General features: G+C 43.4%; 1 protein-coding gene across 1 annotated transcript in view; it reads right to left on the bottom strand.

Annotated features, from left to right (window-relative positions):
- Positions 1-23985, bottom strand: part of ipo11 (importin 11) — a 237265-nt gene that overhangs the window by 132156 nt on the left and 81124 nt on the right. Inside the window, exons 16-22 of the mRNA XM_071402543.1 lie at positions 15885-16011; positions 11772-11805; positions 11571-11611; positions 11263-11379; positions 9195-9308; positions 8394-8509; positions 6920-6996 (exon numbers count right to left, since the gene is read on the bottom strand). Of these exons, the coding sequence (XP_071258644.1) occupies positions 6920-6996; positions 8394-8509; positions 9195-9308; positions 11263-11379; positions 11571-11611; positions 11772-11805; positions 15885-16011 (626 nt within the window). The remainder of the gene's footprint in view (positions 1-6919; positions 6997-8393; positions 8510-9194; positions 9309-11262; positions 11380-11570; positions 11612-11771; positions 11806-15884; positions 16012-23985) is intronic.

The following is a 23985-nucleotide window of genomic DNA, read 5'->3' as shown; positions in this document are numbered from 1 at the left end:
AATCAAATCAAATCTTATTGGCCACATACACATGGTTGGCAGATGTTAATGCGAGTGTAGCGAAAAGCTTGTGCTTCTAGTTCTGACATTATAGTAATATCTAACAAGTCATCTAACAGTTCCACAACAAACTACCTTCTACCCACAAATGTAAAGGGATGGAATAGCGCTGTTAGCTGATAAAATGCCAATTCGTGAGTGGAGAAGTGCAACTGTCTGAAGCACGAAATTAGTCTGATGCTGAGCAGAAATTACAATAAGAAGTATTTTATAGAGTTGAAGTCGGAAGTTCACATACACCTTAGCCAAATGCATTTAAACTCAGTTTTTCACAATTCCTGACATTTAATCCTAGTAACAATTCCCTGTCTTAGGTCAGTTAGGATCACCACTTTATTTTAAGAATGTGAAATGTCAGAATAATAGTAGAGAGAATGATTTCAGCTTTTATTTCTTTCATCACTTTCCCAGTGGGTCAAACGTTTACGTACACTCAATTAGTATTTGGTAGCATTGCCTTTAAATTGTTTCACTTGGGTCAAACGTTTCGGGTAGCCTTCCACAATCTTCCCACAATAAGTTGGGTGAATTTTGGCCCATTCCTCCTGACAGAGCTGGTGTAACTGAGTCAGGTTAGTAGACCTCCTTGCTCGCACACACCTTTTCAGTTCTGCCGACACATTTTCTATTGGATTGAGGTCAGGGCTTTGTGATGGCCACTCCAATACCTTGACTTTGTTGTCCTTAAGCCATTTTGCCACAACTTTGGAAGTATGCTTGGGGTCATTGTCCATTTGGAGGACCCATTTGCGACCAAGCTTTAATCCTGACTGATATTTTGAGATGTTGCTTCAATATATCCACAGAATTTTAACACTGAATAAGGACACCCTTTCTAAGGACATCAAAGGTTATTCTGCATGTATAGTTGACAGATGGGTTAGTCGGTAGATCGTCTGATCAACCTAGAGCAGCAGCAACATCGCTCATCTTTCTGTACTGTCTAGTACATTTTAATAAGGACAGACATTATAGGGGTGTCAACGCGGCACATCAGCATTGGGAGAGCCATTCTGGGGACACTGAGGTGTGTAAAGGGAGAAAGGGGGTGGAGAGGCCAACCAACTGTATTAAAATAGATATTAAAGCTATCTGCCTGGGAGACAGTTTGATGGGTGTTTAGGAGCTTAAATAAGCTTCAAAACTAAATGAGTCCGTGGGGATGAGGAGGCTGTGAATGGATGGTGACTAACTGAGTGTCATCCCATTCCCAACACACTGTAAGAGCAGGATCTGGAGGCAAAGCCACAGAGATATAGACATGTTACATCATATGTCTGTCTCTTCATGCTTTTCTACATTACTGAGAAGATAAAGGAACCCATTTGGACAGCAGAAAAATGGGGATGTTACGAAAAAAATACTACTATTCACAAGGCCTATTTTAGCTGCATTTATTTAAAACCTCTTGGTTTTTTTACACCGTTTTTCTTCCCAATTTCGTGATATCCAATTGCGATCCAATTAAGATCTTGTCTCATCGCTGCAACTCCCTAACGGGCTCGGGAGAGGCGAAGGTCAAGTCATGCATGACCCGCCAAACCCTGCTCCTTAACACCCACCCGCTTAACCCAGAAGCTAGCTGCACCAATGTGTCAGAGGAAACACTGTTCAACTGATGACCGAAGTCAGCCTGCAGGCGCCCGGCCTGCCACAAGAAGTCGCTACAGCGCAATGAGCCCCCCCCTAACCCGGACGATGCTGGGCCAATTGTGTGCCTGCTCTATGGGACTCCCGGTCATGGCCGGTTGTGACACAGCCTGGGATCGAACCCGGATCTGTAGTGATGATGCAGTGCCTTAGACCGCTGCGCCACTCGGGAGTCCAAAACCTCTCCTCTCTTTATGTTGTTTGTGAGAATGTATTGGGACTGAAAGGCTATGGGGCTGATTTAGACCTGGTTGCTGACGCACAAATCTGGGCAGGAGCAACGGTTGCCAGATTGAAAAGAGGGAGAGGTTATTTACAGCCTGGAATTCATAAAACATGAGTTTTATGTGGGTTAATGCTGGGAGCACACGCTGCTATTAGGTCCACTCATCGCTATTCAAGAGCAACTACAGCACACCCCACTCAAGACTATCAGACTAAGACTACATGGATAGACAATGCCATTTGCAGCTGCCCTCAAGAGCCCCTCTAGATATATTTAAAGAGTGATCTAAGACAGTATCAGGGCTGACAGTAAGGTGGTGCGGTCCGGTATGACGTCCCGGCAAAATAAATACCGGGGGGTACGCCATACCGGTAAAAACATGAGCATATCACAGTAATTAAAACAAAATGTCGAGAAAACTGTAAGCTATTATATCACTTATCATTACCACATGTCAGAGGCATGAAAAATGAGCGCATGGACTTGAAAACGGGTGGTATAGCCTACGCTCAAAACTGGATGTGGTTAGATGAAAAACACTGACATTTTGCCAAGGCAGAGACGAGTGGCTGACAACGAGACGCACGCAGACATCAGTGGACGCATACATTCTGGCCTAATGACAATCACCAAATGTCATTACACTTGTCGTGTTTTGTGTGACAGATGACATTCACCACTGTCTGGAGGCTGGAAATGTTGCGAGTGGGATGAACGTCCGCGGGTAGCCTAGTAAAGGAGCTATTGGAGTGAAAACATGAATGGTTGTGTTCATGCCACAATAGAATAAACATTTTAAAGTTAAATATTAACGACTAGGCTCAGATATATTATTGAATTAATATGGATTCTATATGTAATTATATCATTAGGCCCATAACATTTTTTGGTGCATGCGAGGTCCTGTACTGGGAAGAAATGAATTCTACTTTCACAACTGGACCGTATCCATATATACCTGGAGTTACATAGTGAGCCTGTGTCAATCTTCCCCAAACTACACTGTTTACAGCACTGAATCAATCCCCACTCTTCAATCCCATCTCTGTACTCTGTCTTCACACCACAGGCCTGGGGATTTACTACTGACCACAAGTCGCCCAGCCACTAGCGCCACACTCAATCAAGCGCCAGTGAATACAACATCATGATTCCTCTGGCCTTGAAGCAATTCCTGGAACAAGACGAACTATGACCCTATATCAGAGAACTGAGTGATAGGCTACTCTGTCTTCCCTCCCTGACTCAACACTAGGACAGCAACACGTTACACTACGGAGACTCATTCGACAGAGAAAACTATAGGATTACATTTTTCCAAAAAGAAAACTACATAATATTGTTTTGGTTTTCTGAGATCATACCTTTCATAACATGAAGACATTTGACATTTTAGCCAGTTAGTACCGGCTCTTAACCAGAATGACTTACAATAAGTGTGTGTAACTATGTCAATCGAAACAATGAGTTTTTACTGCTTCTGCCTACTTACACAGAATGATGATGGATGTGCTTTTTAGGACTGCCAATGTCTGTTTGTGGTTATTGCTGTCGGGCTTGGGCGGTATACTGTATGTACCTTACACCGGGGTATTTGGAAATAGCCAAGGGATGGTTTTACAATACCGATGAAACTATTCCCTTTAAGTTTTTCAATACATTTTAATATTTGAAGCTACTGTTTAAGAAAATACCTGCAGTCTAGTTGTGCAATAGGTTAGATAATGCAGATCACGTTCTTCCTTTCACCCGTCTCATTATTTTACATTATGAAGCTAACATGTACCATAGTTCACCAGAAAACAGTTAAGCCAGTCACGTGTGTGTTTGTAACTGGCACAACGGGAGAAAGCAGGAGCAGTGAGTCCAGCTGTGTATTGACAGTGGTGGAATTTTATAATATTATATTGAAACTGTGTTTTGCTTCAACAGAGTGATCAGGGACATGCAACTACAGTTTTCCTTCACAGAAAATACATTAGCGCAACACTATTTGGCTGGCAGCCACACAAGTAAATTAGCTTACAATAAAAAAAGCTATGTCTTTTTTAGCAAGAACAATGCACGGCCATCATATTTCTAATGTTTATCATAGAAAGAGTGTAGCCAGCTACATTTCCTAATGTTTTGTTTAAAGTTAGTATTTTAATAAGAAGTATTTTCTACGTGCGTTTACAAAACATAGCAAAACATTTCTAAAGCATATTTTTTTTCATGCGTGAAAAACGCAGAATTCTGCATTATAAGACTCTTAAGTTTATCTTGCTAGTTATTATAAGTGGCTGAATTAATAAGATGACTGCATTATATTGTGTTAGCTTTTCTGCCATATTTGAGAAGTCAAAGCTCGTCTTCCCCTCTCCCTTCATCTCCGAGCATTTCTTTGTGCATGTTTGGCGCCCCCTTGTGTACTAAGCCGGTAATACCGTATATCCCAGTACAAGAGAAGGACAGTTTGACGATATAAAAATCTAGATACCACCCAACCCTATTTCTTGACGTTCACTCTGCAGTCTGCATGGTTAGATGGATGCAGAAGATGGTGACATTATGATTTCCACATGCATTCTATAATTACACTACTAGTTTGTGTATCTTATTGTCTGTCTTTTGCTAACGTGCTAAGTACTAAAGGTCTGAGCACACAGCTACCTAATATCAAATCAAATTTTATTTGTCACATTCGCCGAATACAACAGCTGTAGACCTTACAGTGAAATGCTTACATACAAGCCCTTAACCAACAATGCAGTTAAGAAAAATAAGTGTTGAGTAAAACAGATACAGTAAGTAACAAATACTTAAAGATCAGCAGTAAAATAACAGCAGCGAGGCTATATACAGGGGATACCAGTACAAAGTCAATGCGCGGGGGCACAGGTTAGTTGAGGTAATATGTACATGTAGGTAGAGTTAAAGTGACTATGCATAGATAATAACCAGAGAGTAGCAGCAGCGTAAAAGAGGGGGTGGGGACAATGTAAATAGTCTGGATTTGATTAGCTGTTCAGAAGTCTTATAGCTTGGTGGTAGAAGCTGTTTAGAAGCCTTTTGGACCTAGACTTGGCGCGCCGGTACCGCTTGCTATGCGGTAGCAGAGAGAACAGTCTATGACTAGAGTGGCTGGACTCTGACAATTTTTACAGCCTTCTTACACCGTAAGAAGGTATAGAGGTCCTGGATGGTAGGAAGCTTGGCCCCAGTGGCTTGCAGTCAGAGGCCGAGCAGTTGCCATACCAGGCAGTGATGCAACCAGTCAGGATGCTCTCGATGGTGCACCTGTTGAACATTTTGAGGATCTGAGGACCCATGCCAAATCTTTTCAGTCTCCTGAGGGGGAATAGTCTTCATTGTGCCCTCTTCACGACTGTCTTGGTGCGTTTGGACCATGATAGTTTGTTGGTGATGTGGACACCTGCTCCTGGGGGTGTGCCCAGTCCTCCTTTTTTTCGTAGTCCACAATCCTCTCCTTTGTCTTGATCACGTTGAGGGAGAGGTTGTTATCCTGGCACCACACGGCCAGGTCTCTGACCTCCTCCCTGTAGGCTCTCTCATCGTTGTCGGTGATCAGGCCTATCACTGTTGTGTCGTCAGCAAACTTGATGGTGTTGGAGTCGTGCCTGGCCATGCAGTCATGGGTGAACAGGGAGTACAGGAGGGGACCGAGCACGCACCCCAGAGGGGCCCCCATGTTGAGGATCAGCATGGCAGATGTGTTGTTACCTAACCTTACAACCTTGGGGGCGGTCCGTCAGGAAGTCCAGGATCCAGTTGCAGAGGTAGGTGATGAATCCCAGGGTCCTTAGCTTAGTGATGAGCTTTGAGGGCACTATGGTGTTGAACGCTGAGCTCCAGTCAATGAATAGACTTCTCACATAGGTGTTCCTTTTGTCCAGGTGGGAAAGGGCAGTGTGGAGTGCAATAGAGATTGCATCATCTGTGGATCTGTTGGGGCGGTATGCAATTTGGAGGGGGTCTAGGGTTTCTGGGATAAGGGTGTTGATGTGAGCTATGACCAACCTTTCAAAGCACTTCATGGCTACAGACGTGAGTACTACGGGTCAGTAGTCATTTAGCCAGGTTACCTTAGTGTTCTTGGGCACAGGGATGAATAGACTTCGGTCTTAAGAGACAGCAGCAGAAACATTATGTACAAAATGAGTTACAATTAACGCGAAAAAACACACACAATAGCACAATTGGTTGAATGCCCGTAGAAAGGGAGCCATCCCCCAGCGCCATTATTATAGCATGGTACTAGTGCTTGTGAAGGCCTAGATAAAACATGTTGTTTGTGCAATGGTATCTACTAAAACAGCCCTCTCTCAGGGACACAAACTCTGCAACTTTCGAACTCCAGCATTAGGCTCCCTTCCCCCTCTAGGCTATGGGTCATAAACTGACCCTTCACACCTCTGTACCTAGCCAAACCGATTGGTTGCTAGAGTTCATGGTTGCCAGGGGCCTTATGACACAGTGGGGTCAGCCAATCACAGGCATTTCTGCGATTGGCTGCTTCCAACTTTCAGTCTCAACAAGAGCTGCAAACTCCTCTCTGCCCTGCACAACAACAACTGGACTCATATCTGGACTGGACGTGTGGGATGGTGTGAGGGACTGGTGTGACATTTGAATTTTGTTCGTAGTTAGTTGTTACCATTGTAGTACGCTGCCTCTATGTACAGCTGTATTGTAATATGTGCATGTAGCAAACACATTTGTAGCAAACACATTTTCATACAGTCTTTCCCATGTTAATAGCCTTAATAGCCTCTAGTATTGGTTCTAGTATTGGGTATTATCACTGTTCATTAGCTATTTTTTAGCTATTTTTGTTTTGAGTTGGACTGAACAGAATAAAACCATCAGAATGGAGAAAGTCACATTGAAATCACATAGGATTTGGGTTGCCAACCTATGGTCATGAACTACTCCCACAATCGTTCACAAATGCAGCGTCAACATCAACAATGTAAAACTCACCCAGGAGAGCTGACATGTTCTGGAAGATTCTCAGCAGCTCTGGGGTGATTGCCGGACTATTCTCCAACGTCACCAACCTGTAGGTTGATAAAGGGATGGAGGAGAGAAAGAAGGGTGGAGAGAGAGAGGGGGCGGGCGGATGTGAAATGGAGAAAGAGGACACGAGAGTTAGCGTCACAGAAGCATTTAAAGCTGCTGACCAGACCATAACGAAGCTCTAGATTTCCAGTTTACATTAGTAATTTAGCAGACACTCTTAGCCAGAGCGACTAAAGAGTAGTGAGAGCATACATTTTCACACTGGTCACCAGTGGGAATCGAACCCACAACCCTGGCGTTGCAACCACCATGCTTCACCAATGGAACAGAACAGATAACACCACAAAAACTGTGTTTGAGATTCAAAATATGTACATATCTATGGCTGGAGAAGAAACGTCAACGTGTCAATGTGTGGCTGAACCATAAAAGAAGAATCTGTCTGAATGAGTCAATCAAACTCAAACCATGACAATGGTTCATCACAGTCAATTGAGTCAGTCTATTGAGAGCAACTCAAGCTCATTCTAGCACGTCACTGCAGACGTTCTGCCCTTTGAGATGAGAATTTAAAAGCAGACAATGTGCTTGTTCAAAGAATGTCCTGTTTGACACACCGGCTCAGAGATAGGACGAGTAATCCCTCTTATCACTGCTAACCATGTGTAACTAGGCCAACGTCATCGAAAGGCACAACAAAAGACGAGCCACGCTAAGGCCTCAGTGTTCAAGCTTTTGCAAGCCAGACAGGCCTTCCACAATAGGATCATTTACTACAAAATGGCTCTGTAAGTAGAACCACCATTTTGAACAAATTTAAAATGTCTTCTTTTCAGAGCTCTAGTCGCACAGGAAAATGGGCAGTGTGTGTTACGCCTACTTTGAATCGTCATCGCCCATCAGAGGGCATGAACGAACGTGAAAGAGAGTGATTGAAGGAAAGAGAGAACGAGGGAGAGAAGGACAGAGCTAGAGAAAGGGGAGAACAAAAAAACGAGTGACGGACCGCGAGACAGAACACAAAATAGAGTGCGAGACAGCAGGTCGGGGAAAAAAGAGAAGCCGTTGACACAAATGACTCTGTAAATGAGGTAAACACGTATTTCGGTTACAACTGTTTATCTGGGAGGAAGCAAAGGCAAAATCAACGTCACGTAAGCGGAGGGGAGCGAGAGAGAGAGAGAGCGAGAGCGCATAATGGGAGAGAGATGGGTGAGAGAAAGCAGAGGGAAGAAAAAGAGGGAAAAATCTAAGAGGGGAGTGAGAGAGAGAGCTCATAGAGGGTGGGATGGAAGAAAGGTGAGTGCTGTAAGTGCCTGATAAACGTCTGCCTTTAGAAGAGTGACAGAGACCGTTAGTATCAGTCTGCTCTCAGGGCTGAGTTTGTGTGTGTTTGTCTCTGTGTGGAACTGTTTGTCTCTGTGTGTGTACGTACCACAGCTCCAGTCCGTCCTCTAGCAGGTAGACATGCGGTGGTTGCGAGACATCTGTACTCAGCTGGATCACAGGAAGCAGGAAGAGATACAGGTTCTTACTCTCCGCCCCCAGGCCCTGTGATGACATCATACAGGAATTGACATAAGCCTACCACATTATGAGGGGGTAAAGATTACGATGATGTGTATATGTGTCCATGGCACTACTTGTTTACTGGATTTGTACTTTACTACACAGTATATTGACACAGACCCAGGTTAAGATTGGGCAGCAAATGGACAGCAAATGGAAGAAAAAGGACCGAAACTGAGGGACGACCTGGATTTGTATAATAAGACTAGCTTCCGTTCCAAAAAACTTTTCAGTTGCAAAAGGATTTACTACAATTTGCACTAATGAATATGAGTCTACACTAAAAAGCCAAGCTTTTACGGTATTGAAAATCATAGTGTCGGCATTTCAAAATACCCCAGTATACGGTTATTCGCTCAAGCCTCCCATACATTTCACACACGCACACTGGGAGAAGCGATGAGAAACGGCAACGAAGGGCTAAGGGGCAAGACGGAGTGTATTTTTGAATTAAAAAAAATATTTAACCTTTATTTAACTAGCCAAGTCAGTTAAGAACAAATTCTTATTTTCAATGACGGCCTAGGAACAGTGGGTTAACTGCCTTGTTCAAGGGCAAAACAACAGATTTTTACCTTGTCAGCTTGGGGATTCGATCTCGCAACCTTTCGGTTGCTAGTCCAACGCTCTAACCACTAGGCTACCTGCCGCCCCGTATGTGTCATACCTGTACAAGGTGAACCAGTGTGGTGAGTATGGCACAACGCAGCATGTTGTGTTCTTCTGATTGTTTCCAAAGCAGTGGCAGGTACTGGACCAGACAGCCTACATATGGCCGGATCTAAGAGAAAACACAATCTGATCAGCAACAACAAACACCAGAGCATTCCATTCAACAGAAACACAAAGGCCTTCATACAATATGAATGTGTAAGCCCAAATCAAATCCATCAATATCTTTATTTATTGCCCATCTTTATTGTCCCATTTGGGAAGTGTGTACAGGTCCAGGTGCCAGTTATACTAGTTAGGGCGTACGTCTTGTACTAAGACAATGTCTAACGTGGGAAGTATTCTGAGCCAGACCTAACCATTCTAACTGTTGGATAATGTCCTTCCTTGTAATCGTAGGGTTGGTAGGGAGCAGGTCAAGATATTATTTGTGGTAACACGATTTCAAAATATCAAGAAAGACTCCAACAGCTTACTTTTCACACATGCATCGTCTCTGTGTACATTCTCTCCTAAGCAGCCATAACAATGTATTCATCCGAAGGACCCAACACAAACAGACTAACTATTTTCACTGGCTGCTAATGTTCCCTGAAATGTGCTCATTTGCTGCTTGGCAATAAAAGTCAAATGAGTAAATATCAAATTAAGCCCCACTCCTCTAACAGACTCGCAACTCTACAGTAGAGCTCAGAGTGAGTTTACCATACCCCACACACTCCTTTCTCTCCCTCTCTCACACACACCCTCTCTTTCTCTGGCAGCTTTTCTGTAAAGGAGGTGTTTATAATGACATCTTTATTGGATTGAGTCAGAGGCATGGCGACTGAGACCAGTCGCTCTCTTTCCTCTGCGAAACTGGTAAATATGTCAGCACCTGCGGCTGCCGATTCACAACTACCTAAGTGCAACGGGCCAAAACTTAATTATACCGTTGTTTTAATACCCATTTTCATGCACAAGAGTCTGTCTCTTTCTTTCTCCACTTGCTCCAGCTCCTCCTCGCTTCCTGTCCCTTTCCCCTCTTAGACTTCTTTCTCTCACTTCCCTCCACCTCCCTCCCTCCTTTTCCGAGAGCTCCTTTGTTTGAATGTCTTGCACCGTTACACATTTTTAAGGAGCAGGGGGGAAAAGAGAATCACAAAAAGACAGACAGCTTTCAAAATGCAGCCCTTTAAAGAAGATGAGAGGGAACCAAGCCATTCTAAAGGGTGATTTGTAAATTCAGAAGAGAAAGTGAAAAAAAAATGTATATACCCCATCTCCAAGCAATGGTTTCATTATGCCTTTTCTACCCCATTATTTCTTCATTTTTTTTGCCTTTAAGAATTCCCTGTGAGGTGTAATAGAATATTCACGTGACTGCGTTCTCGCTCACAGGCAGTTAAGACAGGCGATTTAAATATAATGACAGTTGACTGGAGTGGAAGGCATTTATGAGGGAGTGAAGTCAAGAGAGCGTTGAGGAGAAACAGAGTACACCACTGAATAATACGGGGGTCAAAGAATAAAGGTCATCAAAGGCTGACAAACACCGGGTAGATTTAGTAAAACAATTCGATGGTACATGACGGATCATAAAACTATTATAAAAGTGCTTAGAAGGACAAAAGAAAAACAAAAATGGCGAGTGAGAGCTTTCGTCGTGCTCAGTTGAACTCAGAGTTCACTTCATGACTTGTGATGACTGACAAACGCGTCATCAGTAGAAGGACGGCAGAACCCAGCAGTTGAAGGCGACTGTCTGAGAAAGTGACGAGTGACTGGTTTCATTTGCTCTTAGAAAGTCGCTTTGTTTCCTCTAGCCTGAGGGAGAGCAGGCTGAGAAATGTTGCATACCGGTTACATGATGGTTGTTCTTAACAGCAAGGGCTGTCCCCTAATAAATCAAAGGCAATGGATGCCACTGTATTTCTTTAAATTATGTGGCGTTTTTTAACCCAGCTACTAGAATTCCATTACATGTGCATATCCTACCATGACGTATACCATGACCTTAGTAAAAAATAAAATAAAAAAATAAAAAATTCAGGCAATGAGCTCTTTGGCATTTGACCCCTCACCTGGATGTTGACCCTCTCAATGACACATGAGATCACATGGAGGACCTGCATCTTAGTGTCACACTCTGTCACCTGCTGCAACAGCTGGAATAGCAGGCTGAAAATAGACTCCAGATACTAAAGGGTGAGAGAGGAGGGAGGTAGAGGGAGAGAGAGAGAGAGGGAGGGAGAGCATTATAATATCCCATTATTGCATACCATGCATTTACCCCCCAAAAATGTATCTAAAAAAGCAATGCCAGAATAGAAAAACGATTAGCAACATAAAAAAATAAAAAAAACATTTCTCTCCTAGAAAAGGCACTCACCGGTAAGAACTGTTCTGTCCGGAACTCAAAGTCGTCGACAGGTGATGACACATTAAGGAAGAGAAACTGACAGGTCTTACAAGAGGTTCATCTTCACAGAGAGACTTCACAGTGACAGGAAGAGAGGTGCATAACAATATGAATTTTTGAAAGAAGCAACACATTTGTATTTCAGCAAAATAGATTCAATGAGAAGGATATTGAGTTTCAGAGTTGTGGCCGCCTCGATCCGCACCTTCAGAACAAAAACAAAACATTGGTATTCCTGCCAAATATCTCTGGGGGATGGGGCTGAATACGGAGCTGTACTCACAGTTGAGAGAAGACCGACTAAGAATAAGAGATGAACGTAAGGTTTTTGTTGTGGGTGATTGTGATGAGCGAGGTAAATAACCGAAATGTCAGGTTTAAAAAACAAATAATTGACAGGCATCGGCTCAATTACTTCAATTCAATTTCGTTCACATTTATTTCTGTGAGCTCAATGGGCACATAAATCAGATCAAGCCTGAACTGTGCGATGTAGTAGGGAGTTGTAGTTTCCAAAAAGCCAATATTATACACGGCAGAAAATCTAATCAAACGTGGTAATTAACTACAATGACCATAATCCATTGCTCCTAGTTGTCCGGTCTGTGCATTTCTTTTATACCTGCTACGAGAAGAGACAGAAGAATGCGCGATTGAGAGGGGTAGCAGTTGCTTCACAAGGTAAACTACATGACCAAAAGTATGTGGACATCTGCTCGTCGAACATCTCATTCCAAAATCATGGGCATTAATATTGAGTTGGTCCCCCCTTTGCTGCTAGAACAGCTTCCACTCTTCTGGGAAGGCTTTCCACTAGATGTTGGAACATTGCTGTGGGGACGTGGTTCCATCCAGCCACAAGAGCATTAGTGAGGCACTGATGTTGGGGCGATTAGACCTGCCTCGCAGTTGGCGTTCCAATTCATCCCAAAGGTGTTCGATGGTGTGGAGGTAAGGGCTCTGTGCAGACCACTCAAAGTTCTTTCATGCTGATCTCGACAAACCATTTCTGTATGTACCTCGCTTTGTGCACATGGGCAATGTCATGCTGAAACAGAAAAGGGCATTCCCCAAACTGTTTTGGAATTACAGAATTATCTAGAATGTCATTGTATGCTGTAGCGTTAAGATTTTCCTTCACAGGAACTAAGGGGCCTAGCCCAAACCATGAAAAACAGCCCCAGATCATTATTTATCCTCCACCAAACTTTACAGTTGGCACTATGCATTCGGGCAGGTAGCATCCTCCTGGCATCCGCCAAAACCCAGATTCATTCGTTAGACTGCCAGATGGCGAAGCGTGATTCATCACTCCAGAGAATGTGTTTCCACTGCTCTTGAGTCCAATGGCGGCAAGCTTTACACCACTCCAGCCGACGCTTGGTAATGTGCATGGTGATCTTAGGCTTACGTGCGGCGATGTTTAATAAGTAATAAGCCGTAATGGACAGTCACAACCATCATGGGACTTTTTACTCAATTTTTTATTCTGTATAGTGCATTTCATGTTCAATAAAAAAAAAATCAAAACTCAAATTGAAAAGAGAAGACTTGAGAACACCGAAGTAAAGTTGCCGTGTCACTTTCACGGGGGAATTGTAAGACGTCCAGTGTTATTGACTGTCTCCTCTGTGTAATCTACCACTGCCAATGTGATGAAGCTCATGTCTACGACAGGAACAAATGATTAGACCTAGGAGAGGAAAACAAGTCTGGGCCCGGAGTGGAACTATGGAGTGACTACAACCTACTGTCAGTGACGAGAGTTGAGCAGGAGTGTGTGTGTGTGTGTGTGAGAGAGCGTAGGGCCTTTCTCTCCCCGCTAATGTTAAACCAAGTACGGCGGGCAGTCAATAAAAGCTCTGACGCAGTATCGGCCCAGCAGTTGAATAGCCTAGTCCAAAAGTCATCAACAAAAACCATTAAGTGAAAGCACCACTTTCAACCCCTGCCGTGACAATCATTCAAGTGTATATCTTTTTTTTTGTCTCTGTGAACTGTATATTGAGCATACATTGCACATTTGCTGAATGAATACTAGTCAGCGCCTATATTGACAAGACGGCATATGGGCCGACAATTTGACACTACGGCAGTAAGTGAAAAGAATGAACGTGCTTGGAGCATATAACTTATAGTAATAACTACGTTTGCTCTGCTGCTTTAGAAACACTGAATGCCACCCTTAGTGAGATTCCATTCAACTGATAAGAATAAACTGCATTTCCTTTCATTCCTATGACATCTACCGGCTGAGAGAAGCAATAGGCCTGGAGCTTTAGCATTCTCGGATTAGCTAGCACTGCTCTAAAAGGTGGGCATGAAAAGGCCAGCAATTTGACCCCGTTACCGGGCAGAAGCAGACAATGACATTTAAATAAGAATCTCCAGCTCTGTTCAGTTTATATACCTCGGAAGAACGATTTCCTGTGCGTCTGTGTTCCCTTTCTGCAGTCAAGGCAATCACCTCCATTTATTTCATTTGTTGTGGGTAAGCGACACCAACTTAGACATCCCACAGCACGGATAATAACTACGATGCTCACTAAAGACGTCAGTGAAATCAGTTCTTTTTTTAGATGTTCTTAAAGCCCTTCTCTAGCTTCACCCTGCTATTCTACAGAGCTCAGATGACAAACAGCCTAGCTGGAGTGACAGAAAAAGGGCCACAATGGGCTGAAGAGTGCCACTGCCACAGCGTGAAGCAGCCTTAATGGTTATGGGAACTTTCTTTCCGCTGAGTAGAGGCAGGGCTTGGCAAAAAAAAGGAATCAGAAATGTCACCAGGAAGTATTTTCAGTCGGGGTTTTGGTAAACAGGGCAGAAATCAGATGGGTCTGAAAAGCAAGGACGAGGACTGAGGAATTGGCAGCCAGCTGAGCTGTCTACAGGGGATGGATATCTATGACTAGTGTGACTCACCTCATAAATATCACTGATAAATGCCCAGTGTGTGGTCCAGTGTGTGTGTGTTGAGCTTTCTCATGCAAAAATCCCTCTCTCTTTTATCATCATCTCTCTCACTCTTTTTCCCTCTAAACAATTCCCTAAATACTAAATGCACAAACAAATTACAGAATTTCAAATACACTTTTTGATCATAGTCTACCAAACCATGCAAATGACTTTACTTGCACACTTAAAAGGCAGTAATATTACACTTATTACAGGGCAGTATTTATTATTTAATAATAATTACTTTGGAATAATGTATAATACTGTTAGTTGTTTCCTAACTGAATATATTAGTGGTCTACTTCCGTTCAGAATGGCGAGGTGATTGGTTCCAAAACATTCACGTTACTGGACAGGGGACCAGGTTATTGGTGTCTGGAGTTATTGATAACCAGTAGCTGGTTTGATTAATACGTTTTCAGTCAGACCGTGAGTGGCTGTCATCAATTACTCTGACGGTAATACCGCCAATCAGGGTCCCAGCAGTCCCTAATTGAAGGAGGCAGTATTGATCAGAAGGTATAAATAATTTGGACGGTAGCCTGTGAGTAATCAATCGAGAACCATTCCATGTGCAGAGCAGAGGGACTTTAAGGGTGATGCATGAGTGTTGTCCAACTACTTTACGTAGAGTAAGGTCAGTACTGTATGTGGACCAGACACAACACATCCCACGCTGGAAACAGTCCTTCATGTGAGTAGTAAAAGTGAGCAGTACAGGCCCAACACAGCAGCAGCGGGTGGCTAGCCAGCTACAGTTTGCAACTCTCTACAAATGGCATGTTATTGAACACTCCCCAACCACCCACCCTCTTCATGGAAATGCTTGTCTGTAATTCTCTCTCTTCAAGTGAGAGATCTGTGTGTGATTGGGCACTGTGGGTAATGGAGGCAATCTCAAGTCTATTTGGGGCAAATATCGGTTCTGAATATCATTCATCAGACTGTGTAGAAGCAGACTTCCAAACAGACATGTCAGAGCAGAGTTGACTCTAGGACACTGTGTATAGAGTATCACTTCTACAGGCTAATTAGCCAGTAAGCCATCATGGATGCAAAGTTTATTAGAAGCAGCTTAGCAATTAGCGTACTACAAGTACATCATGTTAGCATGGAGTTAATGTCCTGAAGCTCACACAACATAGATTTCCAATTAACAAGCTCTGGCATCTCGGCAGAATTAACTGGCCATTTGTCCTGCCTTGTAAAGTGTGTGAATAACACTTGTTGCTACTAAAGGACCAGTAGTCACTATATTAACTGTGTCTAACAGCCTAATCATGGCTTTCATTACTCTTTAATGTGTGTGTGTGTGTGTGTGTGTCTCACCACTAGGTCTGGGTCCTGCATGAGGTTAAGGATGACCTCGTAGAGCAGCGGCCGTAGTTCAGATTTAAACTTCACTGAAATCCACTGACCTATGAGCCAGATCACCCGCCGACGAATCAGCTTGTACCTGGACAGCAGAGGGAGGGGGGAGAACCAATCAGCTTGTGCCAGGGCTGCGATCAGTACGTTTTTACATTCTGGAACGTTCAATTGAACGGAAACGGTGCAGTAATGAACGACCAGTTGAAAAATGGGGGAGGGGTCAGGTTGTGGGTTGTCAGCATGGCCAATGCCCTTTAACTACATCACTCATTGCTTCAAGCCACACCTCGCCACACCCACCAAATGGGAACAAACATAGAAGAGCATTTTTGGGGGAAACATGTCATTCAGTATAAACCGTTCCGCAATGTGAAGTAGCAAGCGTTCAAGCGAACAGAACGCACCTCTGGACAACAGAGGAGGAGATGACAGTGAGGCGTTGATACACATTCATATAGTGTAACATAACGATAGCTAGTTCGCCGATTGGGAGAGCTACACTAGAGAGAGATAGAGCAGGTACTGTAGCAAAGCACCCATCCCTTAAAACCACCCCCACTCATTATGTAGGCTGAAAGACACTTAACATGTCACTGATCTGATTTTAACAGGGAACTGGTGAATTAGCGGCAATTGAATTAGGCTTACATATAATATTAGAGCACATAAAGATAAAGGCAAATTCATTTTCACTGAACAAGAACATCTGAAAATTCTGGAGCCGTGTAGTGTTTTGACAGTAAAAATGTTATATATATACCCACTGCTCAAAAAAATTAAGGGAACACTATAATAACACATCCTAGATCTGAATGAATGAAATATTCTTATTAAATACTTTTTTCTTTACATAGTTGAATGTGCTGACAACATCACACAAAAATTATCAATGGAAATCAAATTTATCAACCCATGGAGGTCTGGATTTGGAGTCACACTCAAAATTAAAGTGGAAAACCACACTACAGGCTGATCCAACTTTGATGTAATGTCCTTAAAACAAGTCAAAATGAGGCTCAGTAGTGTGTGTGGCCTCCACGTGCCTGTATGACCTCCCTACAACGCCTGGGCATGCTCCTGATGAGGTGGCGGATGGTCTCCTGAGGGATCTCCTCCCAGACCTGGACTAAAGCATCCGCCAACTCCTGGACAGTCTGTGGTGTAACGTGGCGTTGGTGGATGGAGCGAGACATGATGTCCCAGATGTGCTCAATTGGATTCAGGTCTGGGGAACGGGCCAGTCCATAGCATCAATGCCTTCTTCTTGCAGGAACTGCTGACACACTCCAGCCACATGAGGTCTAGCATTGTCTTGCATTAGGAGGAACCCAGGGCCAACCGCACCAGCATATGGTCTCACAAGGGGTCTGAGGATCTCATCTCGGTACCTAATGGCAGTCAGGCTACCTCTGGCGAGCACATGGAGGGCTGTGCGGCCCCCCAAAGAAATGCCACCCCACACCATGACTGACTCACCACCAAACCGGTCATGCTGGAGGATGTTGCAGGCAGCAGAACGTTCTCCACGGCGTCTCCAGACTGTGTCACGTCTGTCACATGTGCTCATGTGCTCAATGTGAACCTGCTTTCATCTGTGAAGAGCACAGGGCGCCAGTGGCGAATTTGCCAATCTTGGTGTTCTCTGGCAAATGCCAAACGTCCTGCACGGTGTTGGGCTGTAAGCACAACCCCCACCTGTGGAAGTCATACCACCTTCATGGAGTCTGTTTCTGACCGTTTGAGCAGACACATGCACATTTGTGGCCTGCTGGAGGTCATTTTGCAGGGCTCTGGCAGTGCTCCTTCTTGCACAAAGGCGGAGGTAGCGGTCCTGCTGCTGGGTTGTTGCCCTCCTACAGCCTCCTCCACGTCTCCTGATGTTCTGGCCTGTCTCCTAGTAGCGCCTCCATGCTCTGAAAACTACGCTGACAGACACAGCAAACCTTCTTGTCACAGCTCGCATTGATGTGCCATCCTGGATGAGCTGCACTACCTGAGCCACTTGTGTGGGTTGTAGACTCCATCTCATGCTACCACTAGAGTGAAAGCACCACCAGCATTCAAAAGTGACCAAAACATCAGCCAGGAAGCATAGGAACTGAGAAGTGCTCTGTGGTCACCACCTGCAGAACCACTCCTTTATTGGGGGTGTCTTGCTAATTGCCTATAATTTCCACCTTTTGTCTATTCCATTTGCACAACAGCATGTGAAATTTATTGTCAATCAGTGTTGCTTCCTAAGTGGACAGTTTGATTTCACAGAAGTGTGATTGACTTGGAGTTACATTGTGTTGTTTAAGTGTTCCCTTTATTTTTTTGAGCAGTATATATACACACACACACACACACACACACACACACACACACACACACACACACACACACACACACACACACACACACACACACACACACACACACACACACACACACACACACACACACACACACACACACACACACACACACACACACACACTACCAGTCAAACATTTGGACACACCTACTCATTCAAGAGTTTTTCTTTATTTGTACTATTTTCTGCATTATAGAATAATAGTGAAGACATCAAAACTATGAAATAACACATATGGAATCATGTAGTAACGTGGTGAAAAGTGGTGTGCAGCGACGCTCTTCATCCAACCTGACAGAGCATGAGACAATCTGCAGAGAAGAATGGGAGAAACTCCGCAAATACAGGTGTGCCAAGCTTGTAGCGTCATACCCAAGAAGACTCGGGGGCTGTAATCGCTGCCAAAAAGGCGCTTCAACAAAGTACTGAGTAAAGGGTCTGAATACTTATGTTAATGTGATTTCACACTCGATACAGTCAATGTCAGATGCACCTACTCATATTTAAACTGTGTGTCACTCTGGAGACAGACAGGTCATCGATCACACACTGACTCACCTTAAATCATAAACATTTATGAAGGCAGACAGTGTCAAAGAGCTTTACAGCAGAATACCAAGTAGAACACAATAAAAAAAAAAGAGGCATGAACAATATCGTTCAGGTTGGTGTCAAGACAAGCATTGGCATGAAAACAGACAAAGCTAATTCTCTCTCAGTGACATGGATTTTACACACCTATGTCTCCAGGTCAGAACATCGCTTAATGCTCAATTCAAATGCTCATTAATCCATACTCATCCGTGTGCATTTTGAATGTCCCTATGTAGTACCTTTAAAAGACATCTAATAAAAACTCTTGTGTTTAATTTCCCTTCTGCTGGCCCAGAGATGAGGGAGAAAGAGAGGAGAAGGGCTATGTGTGAGTGTTTAGGTGAGGGGGGGGGGGGTCAGAGGGAGGGCCTGCTATTCATGGCTCCTCTTCCTGCATCTGACCATACACCACCACAGCCAGTTTCAGAGTACCAGACCCGCCACAGGCTCCAAGGCCGATTAGCGCACGCCTAATGCATTGTAAACTACCGGAACATCAGAACACTGGCCCTGGAGAACAGAGAGTTGGCACTAGAGTCCTTCATAGAAGCACAAATCCTGACGTGAACCCATGCAGGCAGACACATCATGTGAGCACTGACTACCACAGTCTGATTAAAAAACAACTGCCTCTCTCAAAGGCCTTTTGGCACTCTGCTAACGCGTCGTAAACTAGCTGTAGGAACAGACACAGATCTGGAATGTATTCAATGGAGGAGAAAATGGCTCTTTCTCCCTCCCTCACCCCTCCCAGTGAGTATTAAGAGCAGGCTGGCAGGTGACGGGTGCAGGTGGGCCATATGTGGTGCCCTTTAAGAACACGCCGATCTGTCTAATCACTCTGCAGCATCATTCCTCTCCCTCCCTCCCTCCCTCCGAACACAGGTATTCCACATGTGGTGGCCTTTACCACAACACAATGCAGGCTTATCCATCCACTACCATCAGCCATTACCCAGAGGGCCGAGCAGCACGGGCAGGGGGAAATGCCAACAGCAAGGTTGAGGCACACACAGTTGTCCTTGCCCGTACCAAACCACCGCCTGTCCGACAGTGTCCACACAAGAAGGTCAGCAGAGAAAGCAGCAGATGCCTTTTAGCAACTGCCCTGGCTGGATCAGTCTCTCTTAGTATCTGTCTCTCTCTCTCTCTCTCTCCTATCCGTCTCGCTGTCTTGCATTTCTCTCTTTTTTACCTTCTTACGTCTGTATACTTCCGCCCAGTATGGATGGCAGATAATGAACGGCTTGATTCCAAATGCCTTCTTCCATAATTCTCTGGCTTTGCTTTTCAGCACACAAATACCCACACGGATTAACAAACACCAGCAAACAATTCAGCTATACACACTAAGGATGCATCCCAAATGGCACCCTAATCCTTATATAGTGCTGTAGTGGCAGAAATACCTATAAAATATTGAGTTCCATTTAGGTTGCATCCTAACTATATCGGTTGAGATCCAGACTTGCACGTTAAACCACTAATACAGAACAGTACTAGGGTTGGGCGGTATCCAGTTTCATATAGTCATACCGTCCTTCCCTCACCCCGGGATTTACGGTATTACCAGCTTAGTACACAAGGGGGAGCCAAAAATGTTAAAAAGCCCATTGCGTGTCTATTAAGAGAATGCTAACAACATTTGCACAAGTAATAGAACATTTCAATTAAATATGCTAACGAGCGAAAATTAAAATAAATGAAAAATCAAATAAAAAAGTCAATCCAGCTCATAAAGTTACACATCTATAGACAGGAACTACCGAATGTCATTTTTGGTGAGTTAAGACATTTACAAGCGAATATGAACGAGAGACATTGTGCAAATGAACAAAGTTTTGAGGCATGCTTGTCTGAAGGAAGAACTGTACTAGCTCTCGAGCAGCATGTCTACAAGCTGTGTCTTTGTGGAGTCTGTTGTCGCTAGGACAACGGGCCTGCCATGCTCTGCGAAGAGGGGGGAGGAGCAGACTGACGAGAACAGATACGAGAAAAAAAACTAGGAAATCAAGATAGCAGTGGCAGCTGTACAAATAACTAATCCAAAGGGCTTTGCCTTCTCAAACACAGCAGAAAGCTAACACAACACGATGTCCCATCACCTTATTAACTCAGCCACTTAAATAGCAAGTTAAACTTAGGGGTCGTGTTAGAACACAGAATTCTGATTTCACACAGGAAAAATAAATATGAATAATCTTGCCGCATTTTGTAAACATAGAACTAAAATGCATGTTATTGCAATTTTTTGCCAGACTATTTTTCTCAGGTAAAATTCTAGATTAACTTCAAGCAAAACATTAGGAAATGTAGCTGCCTACACTCTTTCTATGATAGTCCTAAAAATAAATAGGATGGCCATGCATAATTTTTGCCAAAAAGACCTTGCTTTTTTATTGTACGCTAATTTACTTGTGTGGCTCCCAGCCAAGTAGTGTTGCACTTCTGTTGTCATCTGATGAAAATGAAGCAATTTTGTGCCAAATGTGTTGCGCTAATTTGTTATATTTGAAGGAACACTATAGTTGCAGGTCCCTGATCACTCTATTGAAGCAAAAAAAACTATGTTGACTTTCAATATAAACACGACCCACACACACACACACACACACACACACAAAGGCCAGAAGGGGACCGCATGACTGTGTTGCAGCATTGGGTATGGAGAAAAATTATATATATATATATATGTCTTTATTTAACCTTTATTTAACCAGGAAAAGCCCATTGAGAGAGTCTCATTTACAAGGGAGACCTGAAAGGCAGCAGCAATCAATACAACATTTCAAAATGTAAAACAACACACAATCAGCACGACACGATCCAACCTAGAGGAAACATTTACACTCCTCCTGAACAGTCTTGCATCAGAGTTTTAAACTCACTGAGTGGCACTAATACATCTAGGTGAAGCATAGATTGTAGTATATTCCATGCCTCTGGAGCACACTAGGAGAAGGCAGTCTTAACTCCGTAAAGGCCCTGGGGAAGTAGCTTTAGCTTTAGTCGTTGTTGCTTCCTCACAAGATTATCCATATGAACTTTAAAGGTCAGCTTGTCGTCCAACCATACACAGTGCTTTCAGAAAGTATTCACACCCCTTGACTTTTTCCACATTTTGTTGTGTTACAGCCTGAACTTAAAATGGATTCAATTGAGATTGTGTCACAGGCCTACACACACAATACCAAATAACGTCAAAGTGGAATTCTGTTTTTAGAAATTTGAACAAATTAAAAAAACTGAAATTTCTTGAGTCAGTAAGTATTCATGGGTGGAATTAAAGAGCTTATGTTTGGTCATGTATTATTGTTGTGATCGCTGTATATAAAAGTACCATGTATGTAAAATGTACAGTTGAAGTCGGAAGTTAACATACACCTTAGCCAAATGCATTTAAACTCAGTTTTCCACAATTCCTGACATTTAATCCTAGTAAAAGTTCCCTGTCATAGGTCAGTTAGGATCACCATTTTATTTTAAGAATGTGAAATGTCAGAATAATAGTTGAGAGTGATTTATTTCAGCTTTCATTTCTTTCATCACAGTCCCAGTGGGTCAAAAGTTTATATACACTCAATTCGTATTTGGTAGCATTGCCTTTAAATTGTTTCACTTGGGTCAAACGTTTTGGGTAGCCTTCCACAAGCTTCCCACAATAAGTTGGGTGAATTTTGGCCCATTCCTCCTGACAGAGCTGGCGTAACCGAGTAAGGTTTGTAGGGCTTCTTTGCTTGCACACGCTTTTTCAGTTCTGCCCACACATTTTCTACAGGATTGAGGTCAGGGCTTTGTGATGGCCACTCCAAAACCTTGATTTTGTTGTGATTAAGCCATTTTGCCACAACTTTGGAAGTATGCTTGGGGTCATTGTCCATTTGGAAGACCCATTTGCGACCAAGCTTTAACTTCCTGACTGATGTCTTGAGATGTTGCTTCAATATATCCATATCATTTTCTTTCCTCATAATGCCATCTATTTTGTGAAGTGCACCAGTCCCTCCTGCAGCAAAACACCCCCACAACATGATGCTGCCACCCCCGTGCTTCACAGTTGGGATGGTGTTCTTCGGCTTGCAAGCCTCCCCATTTCTCCTCCAAACATAACGATGGTCATTATTGCCAAAAAGTTCTGTTTTTGTTTCATCAGACCAGAGGACATTTCTCCAAAAAGTGTGATCTTTGTCCCCATGTGCAGTTGCAAACCGTAGTCTGGCTTTTTTTATGGCGATTTTGGAGCAGTGGCTTCTTCCTTGCTGAGCGGCCTTTCAGGTTATGTCGATATAGGACTCGCTTTACTGTGGATATAGATACTTTTGTACCTGTTTCCTCCAGCATCTTCACAAGGTCCTTTTGCTGTTGTTCTGGAATTGATTTGCACTTTTCGCACCAAAGTACGTTCATCTCTAGGAGACAGAACACGTCTCCTTCCTGAGCGATATGAAGGCTGCGTGGTCCCATGGTGTTTATACTTGCGTACTATTTTTTGTACAGATTAACGTGGTACCTTCAGGCGTTTGGAAGGTCTACAATTCTTTTTTCTGAGGTCTCGGCTGATTTATTTTGATTTTCCCATGGTGTCAAGCAAAGAGGCGCTGAAATTGAAGGTAGGCCTTGAAATACATCCACAGGTACACCTCCAATTATGGGATAGTGTGTGTAGACGAGTGAGAAGAAAATAGATTTAATCCATTTTGAATTCAGGCTGTAACAAGGGTATGAATACTTTCTGAAGGCACTGTACCTAGGTAACTGTTGGGGATGGGCATTTGATATTATTTCACTTTTTAAATAATAATCATCATGAATTTATACTCGAAATTCAAAAATTATAATTGCTCTACTCTCTTAACCAATCAGAATGATGCAACATGCCACAACAGCAGACAGTGCTCAGTTGTTTTCAGGGTACTATATCGGTAGTTTTTGGCTAACAGTAGACTAGGCGAATAGCAACAGTGAAAAAAGTCTGATGTTCTCCATCATATAATGTTGTGTTTTCAGGTGAGTGTTTTGCATTGATCTGTGTCAGGTCTTGTGGACCCTGCGTTGGTGCGCGCCTGTAGGCTAATTGCTATTTGAAGTGGGAAAAATACCATACCGTTG

This window comes from Salvelinus alpinus, chromosome 5 (assembly GCF_045679555.1).
Source record: "Salvelinus alpinus chromosome 5, SLU_Salpinus.1, whole genome shotgun sequence".
In the NCBI taxonomy this organism is placed as follows: Eukaryota; Metazoa; Chordata; class Actinopteri; order Salmoniformes; family Salmonidae; genus Salvelinus; species Salvelinus alpinus.
Note: the sequence above shows the minus strand (reverse complement) of the source record. Positions and strands in the feature narration are given on the sequence as shown.